Source organism: Scyliorhinus canicula, chromosome 7, assembly GCF_902713615.1.
Source record: "Scyliorhinus canicula chromosome 7, sScyCan1.1, whole genome shotgun sequence".
NCBI classification, from domain to species: Eukaryota; Metazoa; Chordata; class Chondrichthyes; order Carcharhiniformes; family Scyliorhinidae; genus Scyliorhinus; species Scyliorhinus canicula.
The window spans coordinates 20957267-20972278 of record NC_052152.1 but is presented as its reverse complement, the minus strand read 5'-3'; the positions used below and the strand labels follow the sequence as shown (position 1 = coordinate 20972278).

The window sequence follows — 15012 nt, the reverse complement described above, 5'->3', positions numbered from 1 at the left end:
CTCTGTGCGCTCCATCCAGCTCCAGCGGCCTCGGGAAGGCCCTCGCACCCATCAGCGTACTCAGCATCGTGGTCACATACGCCCCAGCATCCAACCCCTCTCACGCCTTCAGGGAAACCCAGAATCCGCAAGTTCTGCCTCCTCGACCTATTCTCCAGGTCCCGCAGCTTCTCCTGCCATTTTTTGTGAAGCGCCTCATGCGCTTCCACTCTAACCACCAGGCCCAGAATCTCGTCCTTGTTGTCAGAGGCCTTCTGCTGCACCTCCTTAATCGCCGTCCCCTGCATCTTCTGGGTCTCCACCAACCTTCAATCGACGCCTTCATAGGGGCCAACATCTCCGCCTTCAAGTCCGCAAAGCAGCTTTTTAAAAACTCCTGCTGCTCCCGAGACCACAGGGCCCACGCTGTCTGGTCCCTCCCTGCTGCCATCTTGTTTTTTCGAGCCAGTTCTCTTCTTTTCTCTGAAGCCACTTTTTTGACCGCTCCGCTCTTGGTCCACTCCATACAGCGCTGGGGGACCCTCACTGCTACCTTCCCACACTGAGAATCGTCGAACAAATGCCGGTGAACGTCCTTAAAAGGGCCCGAAAGTCCGTTATCGGCGGGAGCTGCCGACCATGCGACCTTCCCAGGCATAGCCGCAACCGGAAGTCCCCTATTCCCATAACCCGACCCAACACTAAGGGCAATTTTGGACACTAAGGGCAATTTAGCTTGACCAATCCACCTAACTAGCGAGGAGAACAAAGGATAACACCAGTATAAAATCCAACCAGTTTTATTTAACAATCACAACATTGACCCTTAAATTAACCCACATTAGAGATACCCAAGATTCAGTTATGCTACCTGCCAAGATGGTTTGGTTGAACCATGGGTCCGATTGCCTGACCTCTCTGGTCCGTCGTCGCAAACCAGCTGACAGTTTCTTCTCTAGTTGGTCTTCTGGATCGTCAAGGTCACCTCCTTGCTCGTGATGTGTCTTGGGGTCTACCTTTATCCTCCTCCCTTTCTGCAAGCTTCTCTGGCTCTCGGCCAATGAGGCCTCGGGAGAGGGTCCCAACACCCAATGAATTAAGGTGATGACCACTTGACAGGACACTGGGGGTCCATCTCTGGTGGTGGTTTGCACATACCTTGTTGCCATATAAAGTAATGGTGGAAACTCTGGATGCCCGAGAGTCTGGCTCAATCTGGGCTACCTAAATCATATCTGTGCATAATCAGTAGGATTGATGATCTCCTGATGTGTGATTGACTGGGTAGGTCCAGGCATGTTCTGGCAGTTTGTGGGTAGTTTATTTGACATTTTGACCAACCCATCAGCCTGTCTGAGGTTTGATGCAGTTTGATTTGACGTGCTCAATTCTTTAATTTAAAATGTTCAATTCAATTGGGCCTAAAACTAGACCATGCCCAGTCACCACACCCAGCTCCAACCTTACTGCAGAGCTACATAATTGAACCTGGCACCTTCCTGTTCTATATGACACTCCTGTGTATTGGACCATCTGTTTATCAACTGAGCCATTAGGCAGCTATTTACTTTTTACATTTGTTAGCTTATGCAGTGTTCATTCAGTAATGCTGTATATCCTATGAAATAGGTTAAAAACATCCTGCTATTTACACTCCGCTGCAATCACTCAAGTATTTACCAGGACTGGTATGTGAGGCTGACTATTCAAAATGATCTCTCAGCCAAAAGTGGACCAATTAGATTTGACTAAATATGACAGCTCTTCAAGCAGGTTGTTTGCAAACCATTGCTACCCTTTATTCCAAGTAATAGGACATTATATGTTGCAGGATTGTATATACAAATAGAGTCATAGAATTTACAGTGCAGAAGGAGGCCATTCGGCCCATTGAGTCTGCACCGGTTCTTTTGAAAGAGCACCCTACCCAAGCCACACCTGCACCCTATCCCAATAACCCGACCCAACACTAAGGGCAATTTTAGACACTAATGGCAATTTAGCATGGCCAATCCACCTAACCTGCACATCTTTGGATTGTGGGAGGAAACCGGAGCACCCGGAGGAAACCCATGCACACATGGGGAATACGTGCAGACTCCGTACAGACAGTGAACCGGGAATCGAACCTGGGACCCTGGAGCTGTGAAGCAACTGTACTAACCACCATGCTATCATGCTGTTTTCTTATCAAAATCCACTTTTTAGAAAAAAATTAGAAGCCCGAACTATAATTTATGTCCCTACCTAGTTGCTGTAAGTAGTAAAGTGGAATGTAGGAGTACTTGTTTCCCAGATTACTATATCCCGGAATATAGGAACTGGGAGCAGAAGTAGGCAATTCAGTCCTTTGAGCCTGATCCGCCATTCAATCAAATCATGGCTGATCTATTCCTGGTCTCAAATCCACCTCCCATCTATTGTCCATATCCCTTTAACCTGTTTTTTAAAATCAGAAATATATCTATCTCCTTCTTGAAACCATTTAATGACTCCGATTCCACTGCACTGTGGGGACAGCGAGTTCCACAAATTCACCACTTTCTGCGAGAAGTAGTTCCTTCTCATCAGTCTACTACCTCTCAACCTATATCGATGACCTCTCATTCGAGATTGCCCCACAGGAGGGAACGTTTGGTCTACCCCATCTAATCCCATCTAATATTTTATACACCTCAGTTAGATCCCCCATCCTCCTTATAAACTCCAGCAAGTATAAGTCCAAACTGTTTAATCTCGCCTCATATGTTAACCCTGTCATCCCTGGAATCAATTTGGTGAACCTCCTCTGAATTGCCTCCAATGCCACCACATTGTTCTTCAAATAAGGAGACCATAACTGGACACAATACTCCAGATGTGAAGTCACCAACACCCTGTACAATTGCAACAACACTTCTCTACTTTTATACTCCAGTCCTTTTGCAATAAACGCTAACATTCCATTTGCCTTTTTAATTACATGCTGTACCTGCATACCGACTTTCTGCGATTCATGAACAAAGACACCCAGATCCCTCTGCCTAGACGCATCTTGAATCTGCTTTCCATTTAGCTAATATTTGCCGTTCTATTTTTTCGGCCAAAATGGATAATCTCTCACTTGCCTACATTTAAACTCCATCTGCCAAACTTTGGCCCAATCTCCTAGCCTATCTACATCTGTCTGTAAAATCTTTATCTCCTCTTCACTGCCTGTTTTCCCACCTATTTTGCTATGTTACACTTTGTTCCTGCTTGCAGATCAATTATATAAATTGTAAACAGTTGCCGTCCGAGGACTGACCCCTGCGGCACTCCGCTGGTTACAGTTCACCAGCCAGAGAAGGACCCATTTATCCTGACCCTCTGCTTTCTGTCAGTTCGCCAATTTCCAATCCATACTAGTACTCTACCCCCAATCCCCTGCGATCTCACCTTCTGGATCAGTCTTTTATGCAACACCTTATCAAACACCTTCTGGAAGTCTAGATATACCACATCCACAGGCTCCCCATTATCTACATTGCTGGTTACGTCCTCAAAGAAGTAAAGTTTGTCAAGCATGACTTACCCTTCATAAAAACCATGCTGACAATGGTGGATTGAGCTATGGATATCCCAGACGTTCTGGAATCAATCTTTCTCCACATATATGTAAATGGTTTGGGTGGAGGAATATAATTTGTCTAACTTGGTCCACAATCAAATCAGGGGACTTAGTGGATGGTATGTAAACCTGAGGGTGATTGCAGGAGGATATAGGTCAAGAGAATTAGCAAACAAATCAGTACAAACAAATGTGAGTCATTTGGGTTGGGTGGGGAGATAGTGAGGTTTGTGGGGGAGGGAAGGGAGAAGAGATTGGAAATGTCATCTAAATGATAGAAATTACAAGATTAGAAGAACCAAGCGATTTAGAGGGTGCACAGACTATTAAAAGCAAATTTACAGGCAAATTGAGTTCTGTATACAGGGCTTTGAATACCAAAAGCGGCATTTGTGATGATCTGTACTTTAGCCAGAGTGAGGCATTCTTTTATAGAATTGATGTTGGGGCCCTGTAAAACTGCAGTACCGATTCATAAGTTAATACAAGTGTCAGATACATGGCACAGATTGGAACCTAATAAAATGTTCAAAATTACAGAAGGGTTTGACTGGTTAAATGGTGAAAATTATTTCTATTGGTTAGTGAGTTAATATTGTTCAGACATGCATGGAGTCAGTAGTAAAATAATTTTCACAAACTGATTGCATTACCGCAATGGCAATTGAGCTGGGTCAGACACACCGTTAAGGCATAGACACCCCAAAAATATGAGGAAAGCACAAGGAAGCAGGATGAGTTGCACGTAGCCCCAGTGTGGAATGGCCACTTCTCTGTATGCTAATTTATCCCCTCAGCTCGGCTCATGACTGAGATTCCTGCTGAAAGTCTGCTCAGAAATCTGGAGAACAGTTGGAATGTCTCCTTTGCCATTCTAAGTGATATTTGTTAAGCACCCACTTGGAAATGAACATTCAGAGTTTTGTGTCCATTTTTGCTTGCTTTATGCCTTGTACCACCATGTCAGACTTTTCCAATCTTCCTTCCAGAGGACAGCACTGCCCCGATTCGCAATCCGTGGCCGCTTGGATTCCACCAATTGTGTCATCACCCAGCCACTAACTGGGGAACTAGTGGTTGAGAATTCAGATGTACCCATCAAAAGCATTGAACTTCAACTTGTGCGTGTGGAAACCTGTGGTAAGTGCTGCGTTCCAGGAATAACTGAAGGGTGGGTCTGTGATTTGGGAACAGAAATCTAGTTTGACCAGAGTTGCGTGCTGGTAGATATTCATAATGTGGTACAGAATGGTCTTTAGCAAACTTTATTGTGCATGCTTCATAAAACATTTTTTCACTTTTTTTCATGGGATGTGAGCACCACTGGTGAGGCCAGCACTTCATGCCCATCCCTAATTGCCCTTGGGAAGATGGTGGTGATTTACCTTTTTGAACTGCTGCCATCCATCTGGGGTAGTTACACCCGTCGTGTCAGGGAGGGAGTTCCAGGACTTTGACCCAGTGACAGAGAAGGAATGCTAATGTAGTTCAAAGTCAGGGTGGTGTGACTTGGAGGAGAACTTTTAAGTGATGGTGTTTAAATGCCTTTATCCTTCTAGGTGGTAGAGTTTGCAGGCTTTATAGGTACCACCAGAGGAGGCTTAATAAGCTACTGCAGTGCATGTTATAGATAGTACACTCTGCTACAATTGTGCTGGCACTGGAGGGAGTGAATGTTTAAGGAGCTGGATGGGTCTGATCAAGCGGACTGTTTCTGTCCTGGATGGTGTAGAGCGAGTGTTGTCGGATCTATACTCATCCAGGCAAGAGGAGAGTATCTCATCACATGTTCCTGACTTGTGGCCTATTGATGGTGGACTGGCTTTGGGGTGTCAGGAGTTGAGTTTCACCTGTGAATTTTATTCAACATTTGATGTAATTGGTTTAAGATTGACGAGTACAAATCTGATATCCTGTTTTACTGTGGGATATTTTTTGTTAACCAGCTGAGATTCAATGATGGCACCTCTCACCTATGAATCAGAAGATCATAAGTTCAAGACCCACTGTCGATACTTGAGTATATAATCTTGGCTGGCACTCCAATGCAATGCTAAGGCTACCGTCAGTGGTCAGATTGTTACTTTAAACCGAGCCCCAGTCTTCCCACTTGGATGAATCTAAAAGATCCCATGGCAGTATTGTGAATAAAAAGTAGGGGGGTTCTCCTCCGTCTCCTGGCAAACATTTGTTCATCAAAACTTCAGTAAAAGATTTTTTGGTCATTGTCACTTTGCTGATTGTAGGAGCTTGCTGTGCGCAAATTAGTTGCCATGTTTCCTACATTGCAACAGTGATTGCACTTGAAAAGCAATCACTGGCAGTAAAGTGCTTTGGGGAATTCTGCGGTCATTAAAGATGTTTTATAATTGTAAGCCTATTTAACCACCTTTTCTCTTGACCGTTAAATTAGGTTGTGCAGAAGGTTATGCAAGAGATGCTACAGAAATTCAGAACATCCAAATAGCCGATGGTAATATATGCCGAAGACTCGCAATCCCCATCTACATGGTGTTTCCTCGGCTTTTTACCTGCCCCACCCTGGAAACCACCAATTTCAAAGTTGGTAAGTGGCTTCCTGGTTATGCCTATGACTTTTTGAAAAAAAAAAGAGTGACATAGCCAAATCTGCCCGACGACTGATTGGAGAGAGCTTTGAATTGAGACGAAATAACCAGACACACAAATGAAAAATTAGCTCATGTCTGGCAGCAGTAGCGCTGAATAATAATGGATGGTGTGGACGATATCTGTCAAGCTAGGTCCTTGGTTACAACTTACTGTGCAGCTGCTAATTCTGCATTTATGGTCTTGTTTCTAGATAACTTTAAAGCACGTTTAAGAGGCCGTGCTGATCACTTGAGAGGTGGTTCACATCCACATTGTCAAATTCCTAGTTTTGTCCATATTACTTTTGATGTAAAATTGGGCAAAAGCCAGTGTTATCCCTTGGGTCACAGTTGCAGAATTTATTAAAGGCAGGAGCTTGGATGTATATTTTTCACTCTCTGTGGGCACTCTGACTTTGGCATCCTGGAACTATGAGCACTGTGGCATATGCTAAATAAATGAAAAATCCAGATTGAAAGTTGGTTTGCTGCTGTCTATTTTAAACATTGTTTTACAGTTGCTTTTATGTTTTGGGCATTTTTACATGAAGCGCTTTATTTGTGTTTGACTTCAATAACCATTCCTGTTATCAGATTTATCCATGTCAGCAAATCAGAGAATATCTAAGTAAATGTAGCGAAGCCCAGAGATTAATGCAGAACTCTTATGAGCGTACATGTTTCCATGTGATTTCCTCTGCGCCCGCCTGCCTGTCTTCACAGTCCTGCTCCAAGTTGGCAACCACCTGCTCGCTTGGTTCTGCTCCGGGTTTTCCAGCCGCCCGCTCGGTCCAGTTGTGACTGGCTGTATGCCTGCTCTGCCCGCTCAGTCCAGTTGTGACTGGCTGTATGCCTGCTCTGCCCGCTCAGTCCAGTTGTGACTGGCTGTATGCCTGCTCTGCCCTGCCCGCTCGGTCCAGTTGTGACTGGCTGTATGCCTGCTCTGCCCTGCCCGCTCGGTCCAGTTGTGACTGGCTGTATGCCTGCTCTGCCCGCTCGGTCCAGTTGTGACTGGCTGTATGCCTGCTCTGCCCTGCCCGCTCAGTCCAGTTGTGACTGGCTGTATGCCTGCTCTGCCCTGCCCGCTCGGTCCAGTTGTGACTGGCTGTATGCCTGCTCTGCCCGCTCAGTCCAGTTGTGACTGGCTGTATGCCTGCTCTGCCCGCTCGGTCCAGTTGTGACTGGCTGTATGCCTGCTCTGCCCGCTCAGTCCAGTTGTGACTGGCTGTATGCCTGCTCTGCCCTGCCTGCTCGGTCCAGTTGTGACTGGCTGTATGCCTGCTCTGCCCGCTCGGTCCAGTTGTGACTGGCTGTATGCCTGCTCTGCCCGCTCGGTCCAGTTGTGACTGGCTGTATGCCTGCTCTGCCCTGCCCGCTCGGTCCAGTTGTGACTGGCTGTATGCCTGCTCTGCCCGCTCGGTCCAGTTGTGACTGGCTGTATGCCTGCTCTGCCCGCTCAGTCCAGTTGTGACTGGCTGTATGCCTGCTCTGCCCGCTCGGTCCAGTTGTGACTGGCTGTATGCCTGCCCTGCCCGCTCGGTCCAGTTGTGACTGGCTGTATGCCTGCTCTGCCCTGCCCGCTCAGTCCAGTTGTGACTGGCTGTATGCCTGCTCTGCCCGCTCAGTCCAGTTGTGACTGGCTGTATGCCTGCTCTGCCCGCTCAGTCCAGTTGTGACTGGCTGTATGCCTGCTCTGCCCGCTCAGTCCAGTTGTGACTGGCTGTATGCCTGCTCTGCTCTGCCCGCTCAGTCCAGTTGTGACTGGCTGTATGCCTGCTCTGCCCGCTCAGTCCAGTTGTGACTGGCTGTATGCCTGCTCTGCCCGCTCAGTCCAGTTGTGACTGGCTGTATGCCTGCCCTGCCCGCTCGGTCCAGTTGTGACTGGCTGTATGCCTGCTCTGCCCTGCCCGCTCGGTCCAGTTGTGACTGGCTGTATGCCTGCTTTGCCCTGCCCGCTCGGTCCAGTTGTGACTGGCTGTATGCCTGCTTTGCCCTGCCCGCTCGGTCCAGTTGTGACTGGCTGTATGCCTGCTTTGCCCTGCCCGCTCGGTCCAGTTGTGACTGGCTGTATGCCTGCTTTGCCCTGCTGTGGTGTGCTGTCTGCCCACTCGAGTTCAATATCCAGATTAGAAGGTAGCAAATTGTATACACTACTTCCTCATCCTCTAAACAATGCAGAGGTTTTTCCTCATTGCTCAAGGAACAGACTTCTGCACTATGGAAAATGCATGCAATTGAAGAATGTTAACAATCCCAGGTTTAGACCAATTATTTTTATAAAGGGATTCTGCGTGACTAACTGGTCTTAACCAATTCCCAGAAGGTTTGTTGCTGGGTGGCTGAAGCACTTAATCATGGTTTAATGGCTTATTTTACCTTGACGTGCCCTTGGTTAATACTGCTGATTTGGTATCTGATCTCTGATTAAGCCAGTCTGTTTTACCAATTTGGTGTCATATTTGATCCCGAGATGACTTCACATTTATGTTATCACTGTGACTGCCTATTTCTACATCTGTAACCTACCTGAATTTGCCCCTGTCTCAGCTCATCTGCCTCATTCATGCCTTTCTTGCATCTTGACTTGACTATTCCAGTGCGCTGAAGACTGATCTCCCACATGCTATGCTCCCCAAACTTGTGGTCGTCCAAAACTCTGCTCCCCATGTCATAATTCACTGCACTTTCCATTCCCCTAACACCCTTGTGCTGATTGACCTACAGTGGTTCCCAGTCAAGTAATGTCATCATTTTAAAATTCTCACCTTGTTATTTCATGACCTTGCCTATCTCTTTAATCTCCTCCAACCCCCCACCCTCCACGATTAATGGACATGCTTCCATTGCCTAAGCCGTGAACTCTGGAACTCATTCCAAAATCTCTGCCTTTCTCCCTTGCTTCCACCTTTAAGCTACTTCTTTATTTAAAAAAAAAATTAGAATATCCAATTACTTTTTTCCAATTAAGGGGCAGTTTAGCGTGACCAATCCACCTATCCTGCACATCTTTGGGTTGTGGAGGCGAAACCCATACAAACACGGGGAGGATGTGCAAACTCCACACGGACAGTGTCCCAGAGCTGGGATCAAACCTTGGACCTCGTCGCCATGAGGCAGCAGGGCTAACCCACTGCGAAACCGTGCTGCCCCTTTAAGCTACTTCTTAAAACCTGTTTGATCAAGGTTTTGGTTATCTTATCTAATATCTTTTGCGACTTGGTGTCATAATATGTTTTATCATTGTCCTTGTAAATGCCTTGGGAGGGTTTTATTACATTAAAGACACTTAATAAATATTGTTGGAAGAGTTCATTTGGAAATGAGAGAAGATACAAACATGAATGTTTTATATTTTCTTTCCAAAAAAAAATGCAGGAAATGCATAGGTCAGCCTGTACATATTTAAAAACGATGATGCCATTCAAAATGTGAAATTTAATTTGCAAATGTGAACTAAGCACTAATGCTTCCAGCATCTCTCTCAGATTTTCAAATGTCGTATTTTTTAATTTCACAAACCTTGCATTTATAAAACCGGGGTTAAAGTCCAGGGCTTTATGGGATCTGAGATTTGTTCTTTGCCATTTGGGAGGGATACATGTGAGTGCTCTTGATGGGTTGAGAAAGTATCTGTTCTAATTGTACCTTTTTTCTTTCAGAATTTGAGGTGAATGTTGTGGTGGTTCTCCAGGATGACCATCTGATCACTGAGAATTTCCCACTTAAAATCTACCGGTTTTGACTTCCACAGGGGACAAAGCGATTGTCTGCTGATGATCTGATATCCAGCATTAAAGATGACAAATGACGTTGAGTTGTTGAAAACTAGTTCACATTCCATTTTGAGAAGCTCCTATGAAATTTGCCCAATGGCTGGCATGTACCTTTTTCAGAAATGGAGAATTGTTTTCTTTTTTTAAAGAAGAATAAATATTTGCACATTCTGTTCTTTCTCATCTACACAATTAGTGCTTCAGGAAAGTATGGTGTATGCATGTTACCGAGTACGACTGTGTTCCTTGTGCAACATTGAAATCTTGAAGTGATGCATTTGTGTACGAAATTTCTTTTATTTATTTGTTCACGGGATGTGAGCATCACTGACAAGCCCAGCCTCTATTACCCACCCCTAACTGCCCTTGAGAAGGTGATGCTGAGCCTTGGGTGTTCCTATGCATCTGCTGCCCCTTGTCCTTCTAGGCACAGCGCAGAGGGTCAGCACTGCTGCCTCACCACACCAGGGAGCCGGATTGATTCCGGCCTTGGGTATACTATTCCAGTTCTGAATTCTAGTCAATGGTAACCCGCAAATTATTGGTAGCTGTTGATTTTTGGAGTAAAAATGCCTAATTTGAAGTTTCCAGGAGGAGAGCCACCTTTTGTGCGTCCGCTCAGTACATCCCCGTCACCGGAAGTCTCACAGCTTAATTCCGGAGGCCGAACATCCTCACTTCTGTCCTTTCAATAAGAGGAATGGTAGGGCCTAGGACACTGCCCTGAGGAACTCCTGCAACGAAGTCCTGCGGATGGTGCCTTGTTCAAGTAACAGACTGAACATGTTGGTGGATTCATTGACAATATTGCATACGTTGTGCAATACTAATGGATTTTCAAAAAGCTTCTGATCGGGAATGCATCTCGATCCCTGACTAAGATCCGAGCATGTAGGGTCACAGGACAACCTGCAAAATGGGCACCAAGCTGGACCAATTTGCAGTGGATGTGTAATTGACAAACAAATTTCAACATGGGTAAATGTGAGGTGGTGCATCTTGGTAGAAGAAAGCAGGATGTTAATTGAGAAGTCTAAATAGCATACAGGTGTAAAAAGATCGAGGATACTGATTGGCAAATCGTTAAGAGTGCCAACAAAGCACAGAGGTTCTTTTCTAGCGGAATAGAATTCAAAAGCGGAGAAGTTATGAGAACCTTGGTGAGTACTATGTACAATTCTGCCCTCCATATTACAAAGAAAGATAGATAATAAAAGTAGCATAGAAGGCGCAAATGTGACTTGCAAGGATAATGCCAGAAATAAGAGGGTAAAACTGTCATGAAATATTAAACAGGCTGGAGCTCCTTTCTCTGGAAAAGAGATGACAAAGCTGATCTTGCGTGAAGTTATGAAAGGGTTCGATAAGGGAGACATAGAGAATATGTTTCTACTTGAGGATGTTCAAAACAAAGGCTGCAAATGTAAAATAGTCACCAATAAAACCTCTGAAGAATTCAGGAGACACTTATTTACCCAGGGAGTGGTGAGAAGATGGCACATTGCTTGGTTCAGGTTTATTGCTTAGATGCATTTAAGGATATGCTCGATAAGTAAATTAAAAAGAAAGGGGTAGAAGGACATGATGGATGAGATAAAGTGCAGCATAAATACTGGCGTAGCCCTGTTGGGCTGGATGATTAGTTTCTGTTCTGTGAGTTTGATGTAATTCTGTTATTTCATTCCAGTAAATATCTATAATCTTGAGATTTTATGGCTCTTTGAAATCTGGAGCTGAGCACTGAAGTTGCATATGTTTTGGTAGAAATGTAGCCTGTTGCCTGATGTTTACATACAAACATTGTTACGACACCCTGGGCTTGTCAATTCCAGCCCACTTGACCCAGAGTCGCAACACAATTGAAATTTACAATGAATTCTTGGAAAACACCCAAAGTCTTTGGTCTTTGCCTGCCGAATAATTGCAGTCACCAGGTTTGTAAATTTAAACACAATTAAGTTTTAATTACAAATATAGTTTTTATCTAGTTCCTAACCCCCTTCTTTAACTCACCCCATCTTCTATATACACACAGACACACAAAAGACAGACAAACACAGAGGGGAAAGAGGGGTGTGTAAAAAAAAAAAAAAAAAATCCAAAAAGGAAAAGGATAAAAGTTTCAGACGGACATCTTCCAGATAGAATCCTTTAGTCTAGGCCATCAATTGGGTCTTTTTGCTTTCGGTCCGTAATGGTTTTCACTGTAGATTCATCAGGATTGCACAATTTCTCTACAGTCTGACACAGCAGGCTGGAATTATTTTTGGAGGAAGAGAGATAAACTCACAGCTTCTCTCAGCATCCAGAACCTTCTCTCCCCTTCCTGATTCTTCTAAAAGCATCCCATCGGCCAGGACTCAAACACTGTGGCCGGGCAGAATGCAGCCTTTGGAAAATCCACTGGCCACCAGCCAACCAATTTATCTGAATCCCTCCGAGCGCTTGGGTGCCAGAAAGCCTTGAGTTCTGTTCAAAAGCTAGATTTTCACAGCAGTGTAGCATTTTGCAACTTTGAGTTTCTCACTTCCTCTGCTTGACTTAAAGGTACATGTCAATTAAATATCCATGGATCAAAAATGCTAATGACAAAAGTAAAAGAAATGGGAAATAAGGGAATCATCTGGAAGGGCCCTTATGATATACGAATTAGGAGTAACCATTTCGCCTCAAGCCTGCTCTGCCATTCAATCAGATCATAGCTGAGTGGATTGTGAAATGAAATGAAAATTGTGGCCACAACTTTGCTTCCCTTCCTATCCCCTACACCCTTTGACTCCCTTATCTATCTAACTTGAATGTAAAAGTATTCGGTGACACTGGGCTGGATTCTCCGCAGCCTCGCACCAAAATGGTGTGGAAAATCCAATTTCACGCTGAAATTGGGACCGACGCGGTCCAGCGATTCTTCGGCACCAGAGAAATGACATGTTCGCGAAGTACTCCACTCGCGGCTGGGAGGTCTTTTCCAGAGGCTCGCCCAGTGAGCCTCCGCTCCCAATCTGCGGAGTTCCCGACGCCGTGGTTCTAACCACCTCTCGCTGTTTGGGAAGCTCGTGGTGTGGCTGCGGACTCAGTCCACGGCTGCCGGGGAGGGGGGGAGGTCTTTACCAGGGTTTTTACACCGGCGTGGGGACATAGTCCCATTTTGGGAGAATCCAGCCCACTGTCTCCATGGCTCTCCGTTCCACAGATTCACAACCTTCGAAAGAAAATAATTCTCATTGAATGGAGCCAAAGCGAACGGGAATACAGCTATTCCCACACTCGCATCTAATGACCCCCTCCACCAGGTTTATTTTTTATTGATTTGCCGAGAATAATATAATTTACAATAATTGTTTAATTCACAGCTCCCACTGCAATTGGGGAATCTGTAACAAGGGTGTAATGGAGCAAAGTTCTCGCGATTCCAGAAAAATATTCTTCATTTAAAAGGTTGTGCGAAGATTGAACACATTGTTTCAGAAGGTTGTTGTGGGCAGTCACATTGGATCTTTAAAGGGAGATAGATTACTGGGAAATTGAGCATTAAGAGATGGCGAGGGGAAATTGGAATTTCAGAGAGCTGACAAGACTTAGAAATTGATGGAGCAAAGTTAATGAGCCAAATACATAGGCTTGTTATCCATTAAACTCTTGAGAGAATGTTAAATTCAGTGCCAACTGATAGGCAGCGAACGCTCGTAGATATCTGTGATTCAAATATCTTGCTCTCCTGAAAGTGTTCCTCACACTTAATCATGAGCAGATTGTTTCTATTTAATGCAATAAAGTGAAGGTTTCTAATGTCCGTGATTTACCGCCCCTCTGTGCGTCGTTCATGAGAGGCAAACCCATCGATGATCAGGGTTAACCAAGCGGCAAATGATGATGAGTAAATTCTCTAAAGGAGTCCAGTGTTGCCGTGTGTCTGAAATGCTAATGAATAAATTGTTCCTCGAAACTGGATATTACAATCATGTGGAAAAAGAGCTACAGAGGACAGTGAAGGCAGGGTCTTGTAACCACATTCTCTTCATCAAATATAGAATGATACAGCGCAGATTTGGTCCTTTGTACTCGAGCTAGCCCTTTGAATTAGTTATCTAATTAAGAACTAGTCTCTTCCTCTTATCCATTTACTGCCCATCCTTTGAGTGCATTTCAGAGTCAACACCTTTTCTCTGGATCTGGAGTCTCATGTAGGCTGGACCAGGTAAGGATCACAGTTTTCTTTTCCGAAATGGCATTCGGGAACCACATGGGTTATTATGGCTACCATTTCATGGCTACACTATTAATTACAGATTATTTTATTTTTGAATTCAAATTTCATTACCTGCCATGGTAGGATTGGAACCTGGGTCCCTAGAGCATTAATTACCCTGGGTCTCTGGATTACTAATCCAGCAACAACACCAACACATCACTGCCTCCCCATCGCGGTGACTGAGTCACGGTTCGTATAAAATTCCTATTTTTATTACCCGCCCTTATGTTTTATATTTTAAATTGTTTTGGTGCTTATTAAAGCAAAACAATATCTAGAGTGGGGAATAAAATGTACTTTTGGTGTTCGGTGTTAGTATGAAACACTCCAGAGTTACTTCTGAAGCATAATCTGTGTCTGCCCTAATACCTCCTTCAGTAAACTCTGACAATATGAGAACATACAGTGCAGAAGGAGGCCATTCGCCCCATCAAGTCTGCACCAACCCACTTAAGCCCTCACTTCCACCCTATCCCTGTAACCCAATAACTCCTCCAACCTTTTTTTTGGTCACTAAGTGCAATTTATCATGGCCAATACACCTATATGCTTTAATCCTGACCTTTTAAATGGGATGTAGATAAATATTTGGAAATAGATAAATTTAAATTGCTTTGGGAAAAGGCGTGGACAAAGTGAAGTAGCATTTCTCTTTAATTCCTGAGAACTGGAAATATCCATTAACTTTTTACCTTTATTCTGTGGGCAGCATGGTGGCACAGTGGTTAGCATTGTTGCTTCATGGCGCTGAGCTCCCAGGTTCCATTCCGGCTCTGGGTCACAGTCCGTGTGGAGTTTGCACATTCTTGC

The 15012-nt window shown here is 44.7% G+C and overlaps 1 protein-coding gene across 2 annotated transcripts in view; it reads left to right on the top strand.

Moving 5' to 3' along the window:
- The window catches only part of vps26c (VPS26 endosomal protein sorting factor C), an 84191-nt gene extending 74066 nt beyond the window's left edge, over positions 1–10125 (top strand). For both annotated transcript variants that reach the window (XM_038801490.1, XM_038801488.1), the window contains 3 exons: positions 4558–4708; positions 5982–6134; positions 9837–10125. In XM_038801490.1, the coding sequence (XP_038657418.1) occupies positions 4558–4708; positions 5982–6134; positions 9837–9919 (387 nt within the window). In that variant the 3' untranslated portion in view covers positions 9920–10125. The remainder of the gene's footprint in view (positions 1–4557; positions 4709–5981; positions 6135–9836) is intronic.
- Positions 10126–15012: the final 4887 nt, after the last annotated feature.